Raw genomic sequence first — 26,151 nt, forward strand, 5'->3', positions numbered from 1 at the left:
AGCTGCAACATGATTTCCTGACTTTATACTCAATGCCCTGACTGACGTAGGCAAGCATGCAATACAGAGCTATCAATTGTGTTACCACTATCACAGACCTATAAGATTTGCACCCCAAGATCCCCCTTGTACATCAGTACTCCTAGGGGTCATGCCATTTACCATAAGCTTTCCTCTTACAAAGTGCAACCTCTCACATTCGTTTGGATTAAACCATCTGCCATTTCTAAGTGATCTATATCTTGTTGCAACCCCTTTTAATTATCTTAGTTAAAGCTCTGTACAACAGAACTCCAGAAACTCTGAAAGCTTTCTTCCCTAACCCAAGTTGTTGTAGGGCACTTTCTTTAAAAAAAGGGTGCCCATGCTGACTTGCAGCAGTGTTGTCATCAAACTAGTAGAACAGCCAACAGAATTGAAATATGATAGATGAGAAATCAGAAAGCTCTAACTTTTATAATCTTTCAGTTTACCAAGAGTGAAATAAAGATTTAGATTTATTGATGGATTAAAATATTTGAGGGAAAAAAAGCTATTATCAAAGTTTGGAATTATGCTGAGGAATTAAAACGTACATAAAAACATTTTTCAGAAGAGGGGTTGTTCAGCTTTAAATGACTTATTACACTGTTAAAAGTTCAACTAAACTTCAATTAAAATGCACAATAACTTTCATTTCTTTTCTTTGAAAGTTTAGTACATAATAGGTCGAAACTTATTATGTACTAAAAAAAGGAATCAAAAAACAAAGAGCTGGTCCAACCAATGACAGATAATCTGACATCCATTAACAACAAATTTTCCATCACCACACACCCAAACCACAAACTACATTTTACATTAATTGCGAGGAACAGATTGCAACAGTTTCCCCTATGCTAGGAGCAGTCCCTGAGAATTTCTAGATTTTTGCATGAAATGTACATGTGCTTGTCTCAGAAGTCGTCATCAGATTTCCATCATTGTAATGGGAAGTTCTGATGATACACCACAACTTTCATCCCAAATTTGGGGCCAATATGTTTTAATAAATCTTCTCACAAGAGTTATGTGTATCAATTATAAAAAATTATTCAAATAACTCTTAATTTTCTATCAAAAATAATTGCTTACATGAGGCAGGCTGATGACCTCCAAGGTCTGAGCCCTGGAATCACACCTTTACAATAGCTGACAGTCTTAAGGGAGAGTATCAGTCACAATTTGCCTTGCCACCCATAATCAGGTGTGATCTACAAAGGTCTGATTCCAAAGAATGAAAAATTAAAGATGTGAATAGCAGACTTCAACCCAATTAATAGAATTGCATCTGCTTTCAGAGAGCAAAGAATATTCAACATCTCCAAGTGAACTTGGACCTGAAAATGACAACCCTCAATAAAAGAGATACATTAAGTTAGATTGCAAATATCATGATGAAATTCTCAAACCAAAAATAAACCTTTGTTTCCTGCCAAAAACCATTTTGAGTTGCATGGTGTTTTCTTAAATACTTATCTGACTGAAAGCAGAATATAATCTTAAGCCACACAGATTTCCCACTGCATTAAAAGTATATTAAAAAAAGGTCTAAAATTTGATTAAATTACATTGCAGACAGAATTTATTTCAGCTGGATCTGGTAACCAAAATTTCACAAGTATGCAATGTTTTCTTTTTCAAAACATAAGCTTGGAAATTTCAGTTCACCCATTTCTGATTAAATGAACCCGAAAACCAAATAAGGCATTGGCAAAAAAAGACACTTCACAAAATTGATACAGTGATATATTCTTGCTTTGGCCACATGCTAAAGCACGCTTTACAAATACCACCGCTTGCAAGGAAAGCATTTGTGCACTGGCCTATGGAAAGCTGGCAAGCTGTGAGAAGGAGAATTATGAAGAAGAAGAAATCTATCTGGAAGCAGTGGTTTAACAGCCTGGATCTCCTGAACACCTGCCCTCACAGAGTAGGAGCCCCCATGATCATTGATAACATTGGATTATAGATCAATGAATTTGATCTGCTGTAAGCAGTTCCCAGACACCTTGATTTATACCAAGGACTGCCACAACAAAATTATATAGAAATAAAAACTACAACTAATGAGTTTTCTTGAAAATCTACCATGAAAAGTGGTATTAGTAATTGAAATCACGGAGGTTTCATACTTCCACTGGGATGTAATGTTTGTTGACCCTTGTGTAAATGAAGTAGGGCATAAATTGTGACCTTTTGATCCAATGTCTAAACATACAATACAAGCTGAGCTCACTCATGTATGTCATAACAAATTAAAAACCTGATAGGAAGATAATATCAGAGCTAGGGTGAATCATAAGAAGAGCCAAGTCTAATTTTCCAATGTTGCAACTTCACCAGGAAACATGCAAACACTGCAAAATGTGGACAACACTAAATTTTATTTGTTATTTACACAGGAGAAATATGGGTGATATCGTCTAAATCAATTCACAACAGATACAAATGAACCTAGGTCAAAAAATGCAAACACTGGTGAATATCTGCCAGAGAAAAAAAAACACAAATTTGTGACAGGCTACAGTTTGACAACTACTGAGGTGATAACTTTATGACGCATAATCCCAGAAATGAAAAACAGGCCAGGAAGATCACTGCAAAATATTGTTATCAGCTAGATAGATTTATCTCTATTTGATTTGGATGGAAAATAAAAATTGGTAAGAAATTATTGCATTTTGGGTACACAAAATAGTACAACAGGCTGAAAAAAGGTATTGAAATTTCACTTATTAACTGCTGATATGCCACAAGTTTTCAATAATCATGGTTTAAAGAATATAAGATGAAGCCAATAGAATGTGAAGACCTAAATGAAACCAAAATGGAACATGAAAATTTTTAAATTATGGCTTGCTATTGCTCCCATCTCTTTGATTGTGGTTGCCAATGTATTTTTTTTCTCTACTTTCAGTGATGTCTTTAACAGATAATTGGGTGGTATGGTAGCATACAGTACAGGTGTGATGAAAAACCAAGTTATCAGAAGATTGATGCTGACGAGAGAGATAAGAGAGACAAATGGAGAAGTGTTCAAAATGTTAATGAGAGAGATTAACGAAAAGGGACACATTTCCGAGTATTGACAGACCGATTGCTTTGAACCTGAACTGTTTGAAGTTTGATGGACAGGCGATACCCTAGCAGGGGGATAAAAGGAACGGGTTCGCTAAGGCATGACAGACACCACGAGATCACGAGACCCTGGAAAAACAGTGTGCCCCCACAAGTTGGTGTGAGTTTGGAGGTCTGGTCGCGGCAACCGACCATAGACTGACAGGGTGAAAAGGTACGATCGGCGGGAACCTGGTGTGTGTGTGTCCACCCTTGCCTGGGTGCCGGGTTCACCGTGGAAGAACGGTCATATCCGGAACGGAGGGGTCACAGTCGGTGACCACAGAAGACATTAAAAGGGTTCGCCCGAAAGCTAACTGCGAAGAACAAAGGTCTGTTTGAATCAGAATTTGCACTCTCTCTCTCCAACGGCACAACAGCGATTACTGCGAACTGTACTAAGCTGAACTGAACTCTGCGTCACTTGAGACTGATCATTTTACCCCTAGACTGCGATAGAGCTTGTTTGATTCCTATTACCCTAGTTCTGTGTACGTGTGTTTTATCATTGCTAACCTGTTGCATTTATATCCTTACGATTAGAGTACTGTGTTACTTATTTCTTTAATAAAACTTTCTTAGTTCCAGTAATCCAGACTCCAACTAAGTGGTCCATTTCTGCTGGTTTGGCAACCCAGTTACGGGATATGTAACACAGGCGACCAGGGTTCAGTTCCTGCAGCTGCCTACAAGGAGTCTGTACAATCTCCCTGTGAGCGCAGATTTTCGTCTGGGGGCTCTGGTTTCGTCCCACAGTCCAAAGATGTACCAGTTGTAACGAATGGTAAGTTAATTGGTCATTGTAAATCATCCTGTGACTAGGCTAGAGTTAAATCAGGGGGTTGCTGGGTGGTGCAACTCGAAGGGCCAGAAGGACCTTTTACACGCCACATCTCAATAGTAAGAAAGATTATATGAAGAAACATACCTCAGCCACAGTAAGAACACAGTACATAGATGGATGCTCTGGGTCAACCCCTTCAAGTTTCATTCCAACTTTAAATCCATTTTTACTCTGCGGAAATGATTGATACTAAAATAAAATGAAAGAAGATGTTAGAAAAATGTACTTTAACCCTGGAAAGTAATAAAAATAATGCCGGACTACAGAAGCAAAACAAGTATACTCTTAACAAGGGATAGATTGTTACAGAATGTTAGCAAAAACAATATAAAACATGCAAGTGCATTACAGGATCCTAATCAGTCAAAAAGTGGCCTCAGACCAAAGAAGAAATCGAAGATAAGAGAATAAAAATTTGGTCGAGAGAGATAAATTTTAAAGGAACAGCCTAAACGAGGAATGAAAAGAAAGAAAGAAAGTTTCAGGGAAAGTTCAGTTCTTCTACATCATCTCTTGGGTGCCAGCATCTGTTAGTACATCGACAGACACAATACTCAAGGCAAAATCTGACCAAACTCTGTTTACTCTCAAGCTAGAAAAAATACTGAAAACCACTGGAGAAATTCGGCATATTGCTTTTGATCCAGATGCTAGCATCTGCTGTCTCTTGTGTCTCAGTTCTTTCAACTATTCCTATAACCTTTCTCTTTGTGTAGTTTTGGCAACCATGTTGTTTGATAGTAGACCCCAGTAACAGGGCACATAATAAGAACATAAGAAACAGGAGCAGCAGTAGGCCACCTGGCCTGTCGAGCCTCTTCCACCATTCAACGAGATCATGGCTGATCTGGCCATGGACTCATCTCCGTCTACCTGCCTTTTCTCCATAAACCTTAATTCCCCTACAATGCGAAAAATCTATCCAACCTGGTCTTAAATATAATTACTGAGGTAGTCTCCATTGTTTCATTGGACAGAGAATTCCATATATTTACCTCTCTGGGAAAAGCAGTTCCTCCTCATCTCCTTCCTAAATCTTGAGGCTATGTCCCCTAGTTCTAGTCTCACTTACCAGTGGAAACAACTTTTGTGCCTCCATCTTATCTATCCCTTTCATAATTTTATATGTTTCTATAAGATCTCCTCTCAGTCTTCTGAATTCCACCGAGTACAGTCCCAATCCACTCAATCTCTCCTCATAGTCTAACACCCTCATCTCTGGAAGCAACCTGGTGAACCTCCTCTGCACCGCCTCCAAAGCCAGTATTATCCTTCCTCAAGTAAGGAGACCAGAACTGCATGCAGTGCCCCAGATATGGCTTCACCAGTACCCTATACAGTTGCAGCATAACCTCCTTGCTCTTAAATTCAATCCCTCCAGCAATGAAGGTCAACATTTCGTTTGCCTTCCTGATAGCCTGCTGCACCTGCAAACCAACCTTTTGTGGTTCATGCACAAGCACTCTCAAGTCCCTTGCACAGCAGCATGCTGCAAGCTTTTACCATTTAAATAATAATCTGATCCTCCATTTTTCCCTCCAAAGTGAATGACCTCGTATTTACCAACATTGTACTCCATCTGCCAGACCCTTGCCTATTCACTTAACCTATCTATATCTCTCTGCAGATTCCATATCTTCTGCAAAATTTACTTTTCCACTCAATTTAGTGTCAAACCTGAGGGGTAGTAACTATTCCTGAACCTGGTGGTGCAAGTCCTGAGGCACCTGTACCTTCTACCCGATGGCAGCAGTGAAAGAAGAGCATTGCCTGGGCGGTGATGATCTTTGATGATGAATACTATACAATTTAACAGCTGTACAGTTAGAACCTAACCTCTCTAAAAAGCTTAGTAGGTGCTGCCACAGCTTTCTCCTCATCCAAATAGGAAGCCCAACACCAAGTTTTTCTCTTTCCTCCGAAAGTTAATGCTGCAAAGTAAAAAAAAATATAGGACACATTAGTCAAGTTTGTTTCTAAATCCATCAGGCATTTTGACAGGATTTTATAACTAGGACTAAGTTACACAAAACTGAACTTATTCAGCAACTTACTTTGTTTTAATAATCCAGAGTCACATTTTCTTTTTCTCCGAGCTCGAGCTTGGTTGTTCTGAGTTACCTTCAGCATCTTCAGCTCTCCTGGTTTCTCTTCCTAAATAGCATAAATGACATTAATTTTCAACTAGTCACTGAACTAACCATTACCGCCTTCTTTTGGTTTCAAAGTTCTCATTACCATGGAGGTTACCAAACTTAATGGCCCCCAGTAAGTAGATTCTTACTTTCCTCATCCACACCCAAGCAAGGTGGATTGCAATGCTCCCAACCAAATTCAATCCGTAAGATACAGGAGCAGAATTAAGCCATTTGGCCCACTGGGTTTCATCTACAATTTAATTATGGCAGATCCATTTTTCTTCTCAAACCCAATCTTCTGCCTTCTCCTCGTGTCCCTTCATGCCCTGACCAATCAAGAATTTATCTTAAATATACATTTGCCTTAAACATACATAAAGACTTTGCCTCCACAGCTGCCCGTGGCAAAGAATTCCACAGATTCGCAACTCATGCTAAATATACTGGAGACTCCACAAATGGGCAATGACAGACCCCAACTCCTGAAAGGTATTGAGGTTCAGGGACAAATACAATTTTTAAAAAATTATGTGGAGGCATCACACTGCAATGGTGACAGGTGTAGATGAATTTCTAGCTCAATTGTTTAGGATTAAATATTCATATATTTTAATGCCTACTAAGGACAAATAATTTAATGCTCCCAATGTCACTTTTCTTTCTATCATTATAGATGATACTCAGATTTATTTTCTTCCCCATATTGAAAAAATTCTGCTGACCCATCCTTAAAAAAATGGTCCTGAGCTAACAACTTTTCCATTCAGTAGTCATAGTGAAGAAATAGTAATAAACTTAGTAACTGTTTCCACCATTTCCAACTTCTTTATTCCCCTCTTCATTTGGGATCTATTTTTTGCTACAATTAACACAAAAGAATACATGCCCTGTGCTATATTTTGGGAGAAATCAGGTAAATGTACACATGGTAAAACAACTCAAGTGTAGTTTAACATGAGGCATTTCAGCTTTCAAATCATGTCGCCAGTTGTGCTAACTACTATGCTACTGTTCCTCCCCAAGTGTAGAGCAACTTCAGATTACCTAGCTAGTTTGCAAGTAATTGGAAATAATTGCACTTTGTTTGCCTTTGGGGGGTTCTAAGTACTCTTTTACAACAAAGAAAAGATTGGATAAGATTGTAAAGAAATTAAAAGGCAAATTCAGTTAACATGGCAGGTTGATGGCATTTCAGCAGAGCTGAGAAATCGGAGAAAGTAAGGACGCTTGAGTTGTAGTGTAAGGGGATGAGCCACATGAACTGTTTCAGCCTGATACAGCTAAAAAGCAAAACTGCTTCCAAGGTCAGTACAGTCAACAAAGATGTCTAGTTCGTTTAAACGAACTATCGCTGCTTAAAACTGATGGAAACAAAGCTGATTTGGGACAGATTTGTCCTCATGGGATTCCATGCAAGAAACATGGCTGCAGGTTGGGGATACAAGTGCCTTTAAGGAAACAGGGTTTTAAACTCCCAATACCGACTACCTTGCTGGCAAACGTGCAGTCTCTGGGGAATAAAATCGATGATCTTAGAGCTGGGGCGCTGAATCAGAGGGACATTAGGACCACGTGTGTCCTTTGTTTCATGGAATCCTGATTAATCCCTTCCGTACCAGATGCAGCAATTCAGATCAACGGGTTTACTATACACTGTCAGGATAGATCTCCAGAGTCTCTCAAAAGCAGAGGTGGAGGAGTATGCCTCATGATCAACTCTTGGTGCACAAATATATCAGTGCTGTCTCAATTCTGCTCAACAGACCTGGAACATACAGCAGTTAAGAGATTTCCGGGATCATTTTGGTAGTGATACACATTCCACCTCAGGCCAATGTCAATCAGGCTTTAGATGATCTGAGCAATGGGACCAACATGCAAGAAACAGCGCACCCTAACACCTTCATCATCACTTTGGGGGATTTTAACCAGGCCAGTCTGAAAAAAAATCACGAAGCAATTACCATCAACAGATCTCTTGCAATTCTAGAGGAAACAACACACTGGAGCATTGTTACACCACCATCAAGAATGCCCATCATGCTATTCCATGCCCTCACTTCGGGAAGTCTGATCACCTAGCTGTACTTCTACTCCCTGAGTATAGGCAGGGACTGAAGACTGCAGCACCAGCAGTGAGGACCAAGGAGATTTGTACAAGGGAAGCACAGGAGCACCTACAGGACCAGACTGTATTCAAGGATTCATCTTCGAACCTGGATGAGTATGCTGCAGTTGTTACCAATTTCATTAAAAGCTGAATGGATGAGTGTGTACCTGCAAAGACTTGCTGTCCATTCCCAAACCAAAAGCCATGGATGAACCGGGAGGTACATCGTCTGCTGAAGGCTAAATCTGTGGCATTTAAGTCTGGTGACCCAGGCCTGAACCAAAAGCCAAGCATGATTTGCAGAGGGCTATTTCAAGGGCGAAGAGACAATTTCAAATGAGGTTGGAGGCGACATCCGATGTACAACAACTCTGGCAGGGTTTGCAAGACATTACTTCCTACAAAGCGAAACCTAATAGCTTGAATGGCAGCGATGCTTCACTACTAGATGAACTAAATGCCTTCTACGCCTGCTTTGAAAGGGAGAATATAACAACAGCTGCAAAGATACTGTTGCACCTGATGACCCTGTGATCTGTCTCAGAGACCAATGTTAGGCTGTCTTTAAAGAGGGTGAACCCGCACAAGGCTGAAGGTCCCGATGGAGTACCTGGTAAGGCTCTGAAAACCTGTGCCAACCAACTGGCGGGGGTATTCAAGGATATTTTCAACCTCTCACTACTATGGGCGAAAATTCCCACTTGCTTAAAAAAAGGCAACAATTATACCAGTGCCTAGGAAGAATGATGTGAGCTGCTATAATGACTATCGCCCGGTAGCACTCACATCAACGGTGATGAAATATTTTGAGAGGTTGGTCATGACTAGACTGAACTCCTGCCTCAGCAAGGACCTGGACCCACTGCAATTTGCCTATCGCCACAATAGGTCAATGGCAGATGCAATCTCAATGGCTCTCCACATGGCTTTAGACCACCTGGACAACACAAACACTTAGGTCAGGATGCTGTTCATCGACTATAGCTCAGCATATAATACCATCATTCCCACAATCCTGATTGAGAAGTTACAGAACCTGGGCCTCTGTACCTCCCTCTGCAATTGTGTCCTCGATTTCCTAACTGGAAGACCACAAACTGTGCAGATTGGTAACATGTCCTCCTTGTTGACGATCAACACGTTATACTTTATTGTCGCCAAACAATTGGTACTAGAACGTACAATCATCACAGCGATATTTGATTCTGCGCTTCACACTCCCTGGATTACAAATATTAAAGATATTAAAGATAGTTAAAATTAGTAAATATTAAAAATTTAAATTATAAATCATAAATAGAAAATAGAAAAATGGGAAGCAAGGTAATGCAAAAAAACCGAGAGGCAGGTCCGGATATTTGGAGGGTACGACCCAGATCTGGGTCAGGATCCGTTCAGCAGTCTTATCACAGTTGGAAAGAAGCTGTTCCCAAATCTGGCCGTATGAGTCGTCAAGCTCCTGAATCTTCTCCTGAAGGGAAGAGGGCTGAAAAGTGTGTTGGCTGGTTAGGTCATGTCCTTGATTATCCTGGCAGCTCTGCTCCGACAGCGTGCAGTGTAAAGTGAGTCCACGGACGGAAGATTGGTTTGTGTGATATGCCGCGCCGTGTTCACCATCTTTTGCAGCTTCTTTCGGTCTTAGACAGGACAACTTCCATTCTAGGTTGTGATGCACCCTAGAAGAATGCTTTCTACGGTGCACCTATAAAAATTAGTGAAGGTTTTAGGGGACAGGCCAAATTTCTCTAGTTTTCTCAGGAAGTAAAGGCGCTGGTGGGCCTTCTTGGCAGTGAACACTGGTGCACCTCAGGGATTTGTGCTTAGCCCACTGCCCTAATCTCTCTAAACCCATGACTGTGTAGCTAGGCATAGCTCAAATATCATCTATAAATTTGCTGATGACACAACCATTGTCAGTAGAATTTCAGGTGGTGACGAGAGGGTGTACATGAGTGAGATACACCAACTAGTGCAACAACCTTGCACTCAACATCAGTCTCAACGTAAGATGAAAGAGCTGATTGTGGACTTCAGGAAGGGTAAGACGAAGGAACACATACCGATCCTCAGAGGGATCAGAAGTGGAGAGAGTGAGCAGTTTCAAGTTCCTGGGTGTCAAGATCTCCAAGGACCTAACCGGGTCGCAACATTTTGATGCAGTTATAAAGGCAGCAAGACAGCGACTATACTTCATTAGGAGTTAGAAAAGATTTGGTATGTCAACAAATACACTCCAAAACTTCTAAAGATGTACCATGGAGAGCATTCTGACAGGCCACATCACTGTCTGGTACGGCATGGGGAATATTGCACAGGACTGGAAGAAGCTGCAGAGGGTTGCAAGTTTAGTTGGGTGCTAGCCTACAAAGTACCCAGCACATCTTCAAGGAGCTGTGTATCAGAAAAGGCAGCATCCATTATTAAGGACCTCCAGCACCCAGGGCACATCCTTTTCTCACAGTTACCATCAGGTAGGAGGCACACACTCAGCGATTCAGGAACAGCTTCTTCCCCTCTGCCATCCGATTCCTAAATGGACATTGAATCCTTGAACACTACCTCAAATTTTTTAATATATATTACTTGTTTGTGCATGATTTTTAATATATTCAATATACGTAGACTGTAATTGATTGATTTGTTATTACTATATTTATTTTTTTCTTTCTTCTATATTATGTATTGCATTGAACTGCTGCTGCTGCTAAGTTAACAAATTTCACGACACGTGCCAGTGATAATAAACCTGATTCTAATTTACTTTCCCCTTTCAGGGCTCTAAAGAGATCATCAACCCACGAATGTGAAAAATTGCCCAGAGGAAATAGATTGCTGCCAAGAAATGTCAATGATTTGCATAGTTAATTGGAGATCACCTGGGACCACTTGGCTCCAAACATCCCTAACTTTATGGTAACAGCTCTGAATATCCGAGACACTCTGTTGGTTGGGGTCGAACACGGATGTTGTATTCCAGCTCGCTACGTGATACGCAAGTAACAGAAACAGAATCGTATGGAGAGCAAGCTGATACTCAGGTAACAGGCTCCCCCTCTCTATGCAGCTGATGAATCCAAGCAGAGAGGGATAAAAGTTGCCAGGCAGCACTGAACTCAGTGTAGGACTACCTTAGGGATTCCAGCTATGGATTTTTCCCTTAGGCCTTCTCCATGAGTTGTTAGAGATCAGGGTTTTCGTTCTCTGGATGAGCTGCCAACTACAGCTGACGAGCCCCATTTGCCCAAAGCAACTGCTTTTAAGACACTAATAACTCGCCTTTGCACCTTCTTCTGTCAGTAGAAATTGCTTCGCCGGGATTAGTAGCTAAGCTACATATGAAGGCCAGGAGCTGGACTTCCTTAAGGAACCAGCTCAGAATTAAAACTAGTTAAGTTCCAGCAGCAAGGTAACTGCTGAACTAGCAAATAAGTGTTTGGACAACACTGTAGTTCAACAGCAACTCAAACTGCAAAATCTTTCTTTAAGCATTAGATTAAATTAGATCCAGTTTATCCAATTCCTATAATCTATTTACTGGGACAGGGCATATGCTGGAGAAAAATGTCTTAAGTTGTGAAATTTAGTCTAACATCTCACTGAATGTATGTACAGTATATAATTGTTAAACTTCCCTGCAATATTTCCTACTTTCCAATTGAATCTGTCCACCTCCAATTACTTGTGCAAGCTTTAGAAATACAAGTTATTTTTATTTTGCGTATCTTTGAAGGCTTGATTTAATTCCAGGTAACTGCACATTGTTTAAGAGTTTGAGGAAAATTAATTATGCATTTGCTGGATGGCAGAACTCCCAGACATCTCAACATTTCTCTGGGAGTATCTCATGTTATATCCCTGGTATTTGATGATCCACAGTAATATTTCAAAGTGTCAACATGCTCAGAAAATATTATTAACCTAGCATCTTAGCACATATTCTTTGAGCACATATTCTTTAGCACATATATTTTGATTGGCCTCTGCAATATGTTTTCTCAATTAGATAAAAGAAACTAATACATACAATGTCTTCCTCCTCTTCCTTCAACATCTCTCCATTTTCTTTAATATCGCTTTTTAAAGACAGTGCTGGCTTTTGTCTTTTTTTCCGATTGTATTTTGAAACTTCTTCACTGTTACATGTTGGTGGTTCCTTTTTCAAGACGGACACCCTGCAGCAAAAGAAGAACAACTAAAATCAACAGAAAGTCAAGAGGAGCTAAATAATTCGATAGCCCAGCAACATGGTGCAGGGATCAGGGAAGGAAAGTATCCTGAGGCCTTCGACTGCAATGCAGGCAGCAAGCCAAATTGTACCCTGGCTGCTTACTAAATACTTCAGCCTGGGACCTACAACAGGGAGTGACTAGCTCCAGGTAAAAAAAGTGCTCAAAGCCAGCCAGCATTTCTTAAAAGAGAGGTGAATTGTTGGTAGCCATATAGGAAATGAATTTGACATGAGAAACACAGCTGACATTTAGCCTGACACTTAAAATCTTTTTTTCCTTTTCTGCAGATCATTCCTGGTTTTTGCAACCTCCTGCAATTCCTCCAACCATGACTTTTTACGCATTGTTTTTCCATTCATCCTTACATTGGTTCTACCATTTGGCTAACCTTACTAATTACCCACTCAAAAACCACCTTTTCAGCCAAAAAACCTTACTGACACATGCTCTTTTCCTGACTTGCTATCCATTTCCTTCATGCCTCTCTGAAGCACCTCACTAGATCTATTAACAGATATCCTACTGTCTGTATCATTCATACTACCGTTTTGAGCTCAGTGCTCCCTTTGTTCGCCTTAATACTTGCCCAATGTGAAACCTAACAGGAACAATGCTGTGGCAGCATCAGCCCAGAAATCAGCACGTATTTATTTGCTGCAAGATAGAAAACAGACTCCTTCTCCCAAGAAATTGACCAACTTGCACTCTTTCCCCTTCGGCTGAGATTTCTGGCTGTGGCAAACCACAACCCTCATCTTTTCTACAAAAAAAAAAAACAATTTTCCTTTTATTCACATAAATTCCAATTTCAAACTCTTAAAAACGAACTCTGTAATGATAAGGACATGTGAAGAACTGAGAAACGATTTACTGATGACTTCTTGCTGAAGGGGTCCAGCTAAGTACCTCATATTTAGGTATATGGTAATATTGTACTCTTGTCATTTCCTTCCAACGTACTTCAGGATTGGTCTTCCAGCTAGCCATTAATTGTACGGCAAAGAACACATCAGGATCAGGGGTTACAAATTATTTTGCTGCTCTCCGATTTGACATTTTACTGATTGTTCTCACATCTCAATACCAAGAGGTTTACAACATAGAAAAGTACTGTTACAACAGCCAAACAACATCAGACAATGATAATCATTTGGAAAGCTATTCTTGCCCATGCTTTCTTCCACCTGCTCGTTAACTTAGTCACATCCTTCCTATAATACACTGGCCAGATATACACACAATATTCCAGATGTGATCTCACCAGCCTCTTTTAGAGCTGTAACAGTACATCCCGATGCGCTATCTGATGCCAGGTGCCTTCTTCACAACAATGTCCAACCATGTTGCTACTTTCAGGGACTATGTACTTATACTCCTTGGTCTCCCCATCCTACAGCTCTCCCAGGACCCAGTCACTCACAAAGTATGCCTTGCTGTGGCTTACCTTCTCAAAATGTATCATTTATCAGAGCCAAATTCCACCAGCTATTCCTTAAAATTAATGGTCTATATGAATGACCTAATAACAGAATTGTGAATGGAGGGTTTACGGGTCAAGTGCTGTAGCTAGACGAAGTGAATAACTTTTCATAGGACAGATACCAGCAGCCTCCAAAGAGAGAATACTCACAGCCTCAGATTTGAAAACAGTGCATTTCTCTAATAAAAGGATCAGGGGCCTGAGAACTGGGAACTCTATGTGCGAGTTGGTGATAATATAAATCATAACCACAACCCTTTATGCAGCAAATGTTAAAAATTATTCTCAAGCTGAGAGACTTAACAAAGAATTAGCACCTGCTTGCTAATAAATTACTGTTGCATTCTTTCTCATCAAGTCCTCTCCTGCTGCCAGTATACATTAGGAAATCACAGCAGTGTACTTGCAAATTCCCAATAAAGTGCTGACGACAAGCAAGGTTCAAAGGCAATATTGATTCATCAGCAATGAAAGAGATTACAAAAAATGCTGCTTCACAAACTCTTTAGTTATGTCAAAGTGGGAAATGCATTGCCAAAACGGTTTCATCCCAAATGTCACTCCACTCTTTAAGAAGGGAGGAAGGCAAAAGAAAGGAAATTATAGGCCAGTTAGCCTAACCTCAGCAGTTGGTAAGGTTTTAAAGTCTATAAATTAAGGATGTGGTTTCGGGGTACTTGGAGGCTAATGATAAAATAAGTCAAAGTCAGCAAGGTTTCTGTCAAGGGAAATCTAGCCTGACAAACCTGTTAGAGTTTTGCAAGGCAGTAACAAGCAGGGTGGACAAAGGAAAGTCAGTGGATGTCATTTACTTGGATTTTCAGAAGGCATTTGATAAGGTGCCACATGAGGCTGCTTAACAAGATAAAATCCTATGGCATAACAGGGAAGATACTAGCATGGATAGAGGAGTGGCTGACAGGCGGGAGGCAGCGAGTGGGAATAAGGAGGGGCTTTTTCTGGTTGGCTGCCAGTGACTAGTGGTGTTCCTCAGGGGTCAGTATTGGGATGGCTACTTTTCACATTGTTCATCAATGATTTGGATAATGGAGCTGATGGCTTTGTGGCAAAGTTTGCGGATGATATGAAGATAGGTGGGGGTGAAGGTAGGGCTGAGGAAGCAATGCGATTGCAGCAGGACTCAGAAATTGGAAGAATGGGCAAAAAAGTGGCAACTGGAATACAGTGTTGGGAAATGTATGATAATGCATTTAGGCAAAAGGAACAACAGTATGAACTATTACATAAATGAGGAGAAGGTTCAAACATCAGAGATGCAGAGGGACTTAAGAATCCCTGTGCAAGACTCCCAGGAAGTTCATTTACAGGTCGAGTCTGTGACGAAGAAGGCAAATGCAACGTTGGCATTTATTTCAAGAGGAATAGAACATAAAAGCAAGGAGATAACGCAGAGGCTTTATAAGACACTAGTCAGGACCACTTGGAGTATCATCAACATCTCTCAGAAAGGAGGGTTGTCATTGGAGAGTCCAGAGGACGTTCCCGAGGACAATTCTGAGAATGAAGGGGTTAACATATGAGAAGCATTTGGCAGCTTTGAGCCTGTACTCACTGGAATTTAGAAGAATGCAGGGGGATAATATTAAAACCTACCAAATGTAGAAAGGATTAGCTTGGATGGATGTGGAGCAGATGTTTCCTCTGGTGGGAGTATCCAGAACTAGAGGGCACAGCCTCAAAATTGAGGAGCGACCTTTTAGAACAGAGGTAAGGAGGAATTTTTTTTTTTAGCCAGAGAGTAGTGAATCTGAGGAACGCTCTGCCACAGACTGTGGTGGAGGCCAAATCCATGCCTATATTTAAGGCGGAAGTTGATTGTTTCCTGATCAGTCAGTGCATCAAAAGATATGGCGAGAAGGCAGGTATATGGGGTTAAGTGGGATCCAGGATCAGCTATCTTGGAATGGGGGAGAAGACTGGATGGACTGTATGGCCTAATTCTGCTCCTAATCATTTAACTTCAAATCCTTTGAGAAAGGCCAGAAAGAGGCATTGAAAACAGCCATAAGGAAGATCAATTTCTTCCGAGGTGCAAACCGGGAAGGGGGGGGGGGGAGGGAGGAAAGAGGAAGAAAACATTACCATTACCATCCTGGATTCACTCACTTCATAATCTGAGAATTATTAAATCTCTTCCAATTCACTCCAGTGCCTGAACTCTATTAGACATGTCCATGCCATTCTACATTTGCTTCCACCACATGCCAAAATCTAAACATCCTTCATAACCTTCTGCTTAAGTGGCTTAAGAGTGGCATTTCTAATGAATGAACGCACATTGATTCACAGCAGTTTAATGCCGGCTTGTGTTTTTTTGCTGCTGATACCTATTGGTGCTCAGTATCATTACACCAAATCCACATGCTAAGAAGAGATGCCCTGTATTGCATTGAAATATAATGGCAACCCATGTTTTAGGCACAGCACTGTCTTATCTCGATTTTTGTTCATCTATCAGCTGACTTGGAAGTCTTTTCATATTTTCTAGTTTTAGAGTTTGCTAGTCAGAAAAAGAAACAAAAAAAGCAACACTTCAGATTGACATCGAAATAGCAACCGTTGTCTCCTCTCTTACTGTGGAAGGAGCAATATCTGTCTCTCCCTTGTTGGTGAGAGAGCCTGTTGGATGTCGAAATGTTGGAGTGAACAGTTAGGTCCTGATGTACTGTAGACCATGGGGGGGAGGGGGAGGGTTTTGCTGTTGCTTGCATGGCACATGGTGGAAATCCTGATGTTTTATGCTGAATAAGTGGGGGGGCAGGGGGGTCGATGCTGTTTGCTGCTGCTTGTGTGTGGGAAGGGGGCAGGGGGCTTTGGTGTTCTTACTTTTTTTTCTCCCCCTGTCCTTCATTCTTTGGGGTTTTTCTTCTGTTTTGAGGATGTCTGCAGAAAGTGAGAATTTCAGGTTGTATATTGTAGACATTCTCTGATATTAACTGGAACCATTGAACCTTCAATATTATGAAATATCAAACCATCAAAATCCACTTTTAGAAAAATCCTTTGGATCCATGGTGTACAGAAGGATCAAGCAGTTGGAATGACCTCCAATATTCTGCATAGTACCGGGGAAATAGAATATTACGCAAATAGAGAACTGCGATGGAAGACAGCAGTTGACATCACACAAGATAGGTCAGAAGATTCTTGTCAACTATGGAACATCAGCCAGGAAGCTGCTAACCTTTTCAAAAGCTGAATAAAGCCTTATCTGGAAAGGACCTGACTTCATTAGCTATGGCATGTCACAAGCAAAACTAAGACAAAAGGCATGACTTCCAAAGATCAGTGGTGTCCCCTGACTTGAGACCATGAATAGCCAGTTCTAATATTTGTGATATCTGTAACAGACACTGCAAGTTGATACATCTTATAGGCTGAAAAAAAAGCACTTACTGTGAGCTATTGTGCTCATCAGTTATTCAATGAAATGCACAAACAGATCCTGGGAGAAAAAACAAGCCTTGTACATTGATGCCATGGGTAATGCTACCATCTCTATGACCCACAGCAGTCACAATAATATCAGGCAGACATGGAGAAATCACCTGAATCCTAAAAGACTGATTAGGTGCTAGGATATGTTAGTGGTATACCCAAGAGTATATCAGGAAGTGCACTAGTCTACCATAATTCACAATTGTGCCTAGTGGGCTGGGATTCATCTTACTCTTGCTAATGAGGAACCAAGGGCACCAGGATATCTTTGACTGTGGGTCTGAGGCTTGGAATACTCAGAAGTGAACTGGCCTCAAGCTGTCTAGGGGACTTGCTCAGTACCTGATTACTTTACAAAGGGAGAAAGTAGGTGTATTGGGTGCATTGAAAGCATTGGATCAGGCTTCTTATTCTACAAGTACACTTGCTTTCAGCAGCTGCGAAGTTGTACAAACCATTTATGTGGTCTGTTTGCCATCCGACTATAACCTCAATCATTAAATAAAAGTAAAAACCAAACATAGTATAGAATTGAAACCCTTTTACTCAAACAAGGCCCTAAAAGTATTAACTTTCAGGCAGAAGATATGCAAGACCCAGACGTTTTCCCCCCAAGCATAACTCAACTGAAAAAAAAACAATAAGATTTCAAAGTGCATAAATATATCGCAAGTTATAAAACATTTCTTCATGGAACTCTATTATTGTAATTTGAACCCTAATAAGGGAGAAACAGAAGAGTAGGCTTGTATCAATGTCTCAGAACAGAAGTAGTGTTAGACTGTTTACATTGCTGTCAAGACTAAACATGCTCAAATAAATTACTATTGATGCATATAAAATTTGGTAAAACTATTCTTCCACAAACTACCATCAAAAACTTCAAATCCAACATTAAACTGTACATGAAAGTTAAAAAACAGATAACACTCTTTCTGCAACTTCAAGAGTGCACAAAGAAAAAAGCAAGAGAAAAGTATGCTGAACCATCATGAAGTCTTTAATAGCAATGCTTGGTTGTTGGTAGGTAGGGTTAATAACCGCAAACAACAGGAATTCTGCAGATGCTGGAAATTCAAGCAACACACATAAAAGTTGCTGGTGAACGCAGCAGGCCAGGCAGCATCTCTAGGAAGAGGTGCAGTCGACATTTCAGGCCGAGACCCTTCGTCAGGACTCAGGGTTACTACCTGACTTTCAAGAGCACTTGTGAGTTATGTTTCGGCTGGACTTAGTCCTTAAACTGCTGGAGAAAACTGTGCAGAAAGAACGGGTGCTGTTTTCTCCTGGTAGGGATTAGCTTTTAGTTCCAAGTGCCCGTCACGTTTTGTCACCCTGCAACCTTATATTTCAATCTCTTTGAATTATGGAGGACAGCATGTGTATAAATGTCTCTCTCCAGCAGACTTCATCATGACTCCAGTATTTCTGCTATTTTTTTAAATGTTTCTTAATTGTACATATGATTTTTTTGTGCTCTATCGCTGAGCGGCAGTGAACCATCTGATTGGCCTATCAGCGTTCTCTTTGAGAAATAGTTGACTTGATCAGCATTTCTGATTGCACTTAATAAAAAAAGCGAAGAGTATGGGACATAGACATCGCAATTATGTAGTAATCCAACTGAAGTAGTATGCACTCTTTAAGAGAATGAAATATTTTCCCTTCCAAACATTCTAGTGCTACAAGTAATATTTAATCATTGGGAGCAGGACGTGGGAAATTTATGCTGGAATCGGGAATTGGGCCATGGTGGCCCACATCACATGGCTGGTGACAGACGGCTCCACCGAAGGTAGTACCTTTGCAGCCTGATCTTGCCATTATATTCCACTCCCCCGAAGATTTGAAAGAAATAACCGAATGAAGTCATGGTGAAACTTTGCAGCACTGGGACTGCAATCATCAGTCTTCCACTTTGCTGATTACTCCACAGACAGATGGCTTAACGTGGTGACATCAGTTTCCAAAATCCTCAGAGCCTTAAATAACTGCATGGTGCACAGTAATGTCATATTTCTGATCTCCTATGAAACTGGTGGTCCCAATTGAGTGTACCCCTTCTCAGCATAAATTGATGTTGTAATGGAGTGGCTACTTTTTATATTGGGTCATGCGGAGCGGACACAATAGATTCATAGATAATCGCTACCAGCTTTGTAACCAGAACTATGAGATGCCACAAACCATGGGAGAGTACCAAACTATCCCAGTGCTTGACCGATCACAGATCTCCACCTACAAAATTACAAACCCATGAGATCCGGAATTTATAACATCAGAAACCAAATCAGAATCAGGTTTAATATTACTGGCATAAGTCGAGAAATTTGTTGTTATGTGGCAGCAGTACATAATAATAAAAACAGTTATATATAAAGTTAAATCAAATTAGTGCAAATAAAAAGCATTGAGGTAGTCATAGTCATACATTACTGATCCCGAGGGAAATTGATTATGGTAGTGTTCATGGGTTCAAAAATCTGATGGCAGAGGAGAAGCTATTCCTGAATCGTTAAGTGTGTGTCTTCAGATTCCTATACTTCCTCTCTGATGGTAGCAATGAAAAGAGGGCATGCTCTGGGTGATGGCGTTCCTTAATGATGGAGGCCAGCCTTGTGAGGCATCACTCCTTGAAGATGTCCTGGATACTGGTGCCCATGATGGAGCTGACTGAGCTTACAACTTTCTGCAGTTTATTTCGATCCCGTACGATATCCCCTCCCCAAACTAGACAGTGATGCAAGCAGTAAGAAAGCTCCCCACAGTACACCTTTAGCTACATCAATATTACTTTTGCAAAGATAGCCATATCTCACAGTGCCCCAAACCACAGAATTTATTCAGTAAGCTTGTTGGCTGTTACCAACTCAAGCATACTTAGAGATAGTTGACCACAGTGTGAGTACTAGTCATCAGAAAGTGTGATTGGAGAGGGTGCCGAGTATATATACAGAGAATGTGTGAAGACTGGACTGAGACTTGCTTGTAACAAAAAAGGACCAATTTCTTTTTGCACAAGAGAGGAAATTTAGTGAGTTCAGATTTAAAGTGGACAGCTTTATTTTCCACCAGTACAGACATTGGGGTGAATAGCTTCAGACTCCTGTAATTTTTGACATTCTGCAAATCCATACGTTGACAACTAGAAAAGGAGAGCTTAGTAAGACCAATCACAAGGTAGAGAAGTACAGAAATGCTCAGAATGATACTCTCTGAAGCGAAAGAGCTAGGAGTCTTACTTTTCACAATTTTCAATGTCAAAACTTGAAGCTTGTAGGAGAAAGAGGTCCACCTTTGCTTCTTTAAAACTTTGCTCCAAAGAGAAAAGCCCTAGCCCACTCAACCTGTCCTCATAAGACATACACTCTACTCCAGGCAGCATCCTGGTATTCTTCTTTAGAATGAAAAAAATCATGTAATAATGGTTGAGGAATGATATTTGAATTTCAATATGGAATTCCTTTGGATATGGAATCTCCTTTAGATGACAGTGAAAGTTCAATCCATGTTCTAGGTTATAAGATTGCCAAGAAGCATTGCTAGTCACAGCTTCTGTCCCATCCAACCCACATCAACATGGGTGCTGGATGGTTTTCCCTTAACAGCTGGATGAAGAGGTACAAGCATCAGTTCAGTATTATAAACTTCTATGAGGTCACCTCTCATCTTACTTCAGGGGTCCTCAACCTTTCTCACACCGCGGACCGGTTTAATGTTGACAATATTCTTGCTGACCAGCCCACGGCGGGGGATGTTCAAGTAGGGTTGCCAACCTTCTCACACCCAAATAAGGGACAAAAGTAGCAGTCAAATATGGGACACTTGTGTTTACCCCGAGAAAGACTACCAAGACCATGAAGCCTTGCGCGGGCACCTGTGGGCGCATGCGTCACGCGCGCATGTGTGTACGTGCTGATTTTTTTTCCTACAAATCGGTTTTGGCTTAATCTTCCTGATTCTGTTCAGTGAAACTACACTGTACATACATTATTTCTACTTTATATAGGCTGTGTATTTATCATATCATTCCTGCTCTTACTATATGTTGGTGTTATTTTAGGTTTTATGTGTTATTTGGTATGATTTGGTAGGTTATTTCAAGTTCAACAGTGCGTCACAGAGAATGAGGAAAGGTGCGGCTGACTCCTATCATTTCATATCGCCAAATCATATCATTTCCTCGCGGCCCGGTAGCACATGCTTTGACATCCTTTGCAGCCCAGTGGTTGGGGACCACTGTCTTACTTCACTCCAAAGAGAAAAGCCTGAGATCACTCGACCTGCCCTCACAAGACACGCATCCCAATCCAGGCAGTATCATTGAAAACTAGACAACAGGGTGGCCTGTTGGGGCACCCTTTGAGAGAAGGGTAGTGCAGTCTGATGTGACCAGAATGAACATTAAATTTTCTTGAATGCTATTGGTATCGCTTTCCTTTGGAAATTGAAGAAGAAAACTCAGTTTATTAAAGAAGAATGACGTGTAGCAAAGCAAATATAGCTCCTCCTCGTTTAACGAAAGACACCATTAACGAATGGCATCATTTCTGGTTGATCTGCCACCCTTGTGCCTTTCATTGTCATTCTGGAGACGTACATTCCTTTCATCTGCTGTCTTTTCATCTCTTCTGCTGTTTATTCTTTGTCTCTGATCTTGGAGACGGGCATTTCTCTGCTCCTTTGTCTCTTCCTCTCCCCTCCTTCTGTGCCTGTTTCTGTCATTCTGGAGACATGCAACCCTTTCATTCTCTCATCTCTTCATCTTTTCATCTTTTCTGCTGTTTGTTCTTTGTCTCTGATCCTGGAGACGTGCATTTATCAGCTCCTTTCTCTCTTCATCTCTCCTCCTTCTATGCCAGCTGTTGTCATTTTGGAGACGTGCATGTCTCTCCTCCTGTCTCTTCTTCCCTCATCTTTTTTGTCCTGACTCTTTAATCCTGGAGTCGTGCGACCCTGGCCTCATCCGATTCTTGTTCTCTCCCTCTCCCTACTGCTTCCCGACAACGTTTGGTGTCATCTCTTGACCATATTGTCCCCCTTCCCTTTCCAGCTGGCATAATTAGGCTGACCATATCTTTTTTTACCCTAATGCTGGATATAGAAGATACGAAGCAGTAACACCAAAGCCTCCAGGATGCTGATTATTCTTGATGGTGGTTGGCGTTCTCCTAAATGGACGTGATATAGTCACCACAGTCCTTTGACTGCAGCAAAGGGTTTGATGGGTGTCTCAAAGTACGTCATTACAATAAGATTTAATTATCTCTTATTGATGGGTCTCAGTTTGATCTGTCCCAATCCTGCACATGCTGATGATGATTAGCAGAATGCGACTGCTCGAAATAGAGCTTCCCTGCCCTTTTGTTCCAGTTGGTGTCACTGCTGTGAGCATCGTGAGTCGCTTCTGAGGCTGGCCGTGCATATGCGTCGTGGTGTCGTGTCGTGGTTTCCATCATGGCTGACATTGGCTCTCGGGTGAAAGTGGGGCTGTTGATTTTGGCGAGTGAGCAATTTTATACAAATATATAACCCTGAACTTTGCCTGCATTCTGCAAGTTAGCGCATTTTAAGTCGATTTAGCCTAAAATAGTGCCGCTATAGTGCGCCATTTGAGCTAATTGGAGGTCACAAACAGACAAACAGAGCATGAGAATTTTAGTAGTATATAGATCTTCTCTGCACCCTCTCTAAAGCTTCCAGGTCTTTCCTGCAACCAGAGCTGAACACAATACTCCATGTGTGATCTGAACAGATTTTTATACAGCTGCAACAGCACTTCGTAGCTCTTGAACTCAATCCCCTGACTAATAAAGGCCAACACACCATACGGCTTCTTAGAACCTTAACTTGCGCAGCACTTTGAGAGATCTATGGACATGGCTCCCAAGATCCCTCTGGTCCTCCACACTGCTAAGAGTCCCACCATTAACCTTGCATTCTGCCTTCAAGTTCAACCTTCCAAAGTGTAACACTTCACAATGTACCAATTGAACTTCATTTACCACTTCTCAATCCAACTCTGCATCCTATCAATATCCCGTTTTAGTCTACAACAATCTTCTACACTATCCATGAGTGAACAGAAGTGTGGCTTTTAGAAGAAATGGATGGCATAGTCAATCTATTATCAGAGAGCATTGGAAAAATTATTAGATTATTTTTTTAAATTATTAAAACCTCCTTTGGCACTGTGCAGAAGTCTAGAGTGTATTAAACAGTAAAAATTAAAACAAGTTCCATCTTGATCCAGGCATAACAAAGCTCTCTTTTCAATGTCATTTAACCGTCTGTTCTCTAGTAGCCATCCATCTTCACCGAAATGAGTATGTTTGTGCAAAAATGAAAGTGCTGTTGACAGGCCAAAAATAATTTAAATGATCATTTTAAAAATAACAAAAGCAGTCTGACACTCACCTTCAAATTCCAAGCCTCTTATTTTGAATAAAAATGTTTATGATACATGCTTCTTTAGAGGGCTGCCGGAATTTCTATGTGCCTTCACAGGCCACATGCTAATTTTAACAGCTATAAGCCAGGACATCAAAATGAGTTCCACTTGAAACTTCGGTCTGAGTCCCCAGGTGCAAGATGGGTACAGAAATTGGTCTAAATATCAATGCAACTTCAGTTCGAAACAAAACCTGATAAATCGCAGCCCCATGGCTTAATGTTCAAGATTATATCTGGTGTTCTAATAGTGACCCAACATGTTTTTTGTAGGAGTTCTTGACTCTTGCATAAAACAGTAGGGATTATTTTCTTGTCTCCCTCAAAATTACTTTGTCCATTTTCACCCAAGATTTCCCCATTTCTCCAGTGGCTTTCTATTGTTTTGACTCGAGAGTTCTTGTTTTTCAAATTTATTTCACATTCATATGCCTCCTAACCCATCTAATTTTGTGCCTAGTAGATTACTAAGTTTTTAAAAAATCATAATTACAGAAAAGGCAAAACCAAAAGCTGGGAACTTACTTCTCCTTTGCCTGCTGCGTACACTTTTCACTACAAAATTTACTTCCATGATTAAACTCTTCAGTCATCCCATAATGACCGCAATTCTCACAGCAAAGTATGCCTTCCATACTGGGTGGCTCTTCCATATTTGATGGAACGGAATTTCTAGATAAAACTAAATGACAAAATACAATGCTGATTAATATTGTAAACAAAATATTGTCACATATTTGATAATCTACACATCAATGTTTTTCAACTGCCTTCAAACCAAAAGGGTAAAATTATGACCAAATATAGAGTTTGCAATTCACCTGGGTAGTAAGTATTCATGTTCAGCGCCAAATATAAAAAGTTATTACTTCTGTTGAGTAACTCCATTAGTTTAGTTCCTCTAAAAATTGAGATTAACAAAATATATTGCTTAAAAAGGGCAATTAGAAATACTATTAATTTAGGAATATAGCCCAAAAGTTTAAAAAAAAATCATTGCACATAAATACAACACACAAAGAAAAGGAAAACATGAAAACCATCCTAAAATTGGACACTGACCTTCCTGTGCAGTGGGCACACTCCACGTTGTTGTTGCAGTCGCCTTCTTTATCCTATCTACTTCAGTTTCATCTGTGATTATCTCCAATGCACCAAATTCATTTATTCTGAACTGAAGACAGTGGTTAATAAGGGGATCAATCATTATTACTAATACCATTCACAAATTCTTAGGAGTCAAGAAAAATGCTTTGTACCACACAACAAATAATTTCCTTTTGTGATAAGTCATCCTCAATACATATCAGCAGTAAATAGAGATTAAAATAACAGAAAAATCAATCAACCTTAAGATTGTGTAATTGTTCTGCAAAGTTATACTCCTGTAAAATACTTTTAACATGTTTTGCAGCAAAATCTTATTTCCCAATCTGCTTGTCAAAAACATTTCAATATTAGTTTTACCTTTAGATCACTCCCTGGAAGTGTAGCTATTCCATCTTTCCAATCCATAGCACTGAAAACATCAAAATCCTGGCTACCAGTTGCAGGGGAGCAGTCACTCATAACGCTCTTCTCCATTATAGAAATTACTGTCGTGAACTCTATCCAAAGGGAAGAACAAAACAGATTTGTTTAACGTCTGATTTGGACTGATAGAAAAAGTATCACACCACCCCCCCCCATAAAATCTTTAATCAAATGTCTATTGTAATCATACAAAGCTTCCTTCTAAACAAATTGTTTTATTCTTCTCGAGAAGAAAATATATATAAGCTGGTATGCATAGCAATCTTGGTATTTCCAGCCAAAATATCTGGAGAAGTAACCCTATAGATTATAACCCCATGCCAGTTGCATAGGCTACATCAACTCCTACCCACACCCAGTGGGGTGCTGGTGTGAAGATCAGAAGGAATATTCAGGAGTCCAGGGTCAAAGAAGAACAATGGATCAGGTACCAATGCTCATTTCTGAAAGAGAAGTGCCAAGTGTTGCCCTCTCCAACAAGAAGTCAACCACCTGTCCTTGCCATTCAATCGCGTTACCATCAGCAACCCCCACAACATTAATATCCTGGAAATCATCATTGACTCATAAAGACTAGCTACATAAATACTGCGACTATGAGAGCCAATCGCAGGCTAGGTATCACAAGCAGCTCATTCCTTGTCATGTCAAATTCTTGCTATTATCTACAATTAGACACGAGTCAAGATTATGATGAAATACTCTTCATTTGCCTGGATGGCAGCTCTAACATTAGCTCCCAGAACAAAGCAACCCACTTGACTGATTCA

General features: G+C 40.5%; 1 protein-coding gene across 3 annotated transcripts in view; it reads right to left on the bottom strand.

Annotated features, from left to right (window-relative positions):
• Positions 1–26,151, bottom strand: part of l3mbtl3 (L3MBTL histone methyl-lysine binding protein 3) — a 152,857-nt gene that overhangs the window by 106,441 nt on the left and 20,265 nt on the right. For all 3 annotated transcript variants that reach the window (XM_072251539.1, XM_072251538.1, XM_072251537.1), the window contains exons 2-8: positions 25,316–25,455; positions 24,911–25,022; positions 24,374–24,530; positions 12,255–12,402; positions 6,037–6,136; positions 5,819–5,913; positions 4,067–4,171 (exon numbers count right to left, since the gene is read on the bottom strand). In XM_072251539.1, coding sequence (XP_072107640.1) covers positions 4,067–4,171; positions 5,819–5,913; positions 6,037–6,136; positions 12,255–12,402; positions 24,374–24,530; positions 24,911–25,022; positions 25,316–25,432 — 834 coding nt within the window. In that variant the 5' untranslated portion in view covers positions 25,433–25,455. The remainder of the gene's footprint in view (positions 1–4,066; positions 4,172–5,818; positions 5,914–6,036; positions 6,137–12,254; positions 12,403–24,373; positions 24,531–24,910; positions 25,023–25,315; positions 25,456–26,151) is intronic.

This window comes from Mobula birostris, chromosome 2, assembly GCF_030028105.1.
Source record: "Mobula birostris isolate sMobBir1 chromosome 2, sMobBir1.hap1, whole genome shotgun sequence".
NCBI lineage: Eukaryota > Metazoa > Chordata > Chondrichthyes > Myliobatiformes > Myliobatidae > Mobula > Mobula birostris.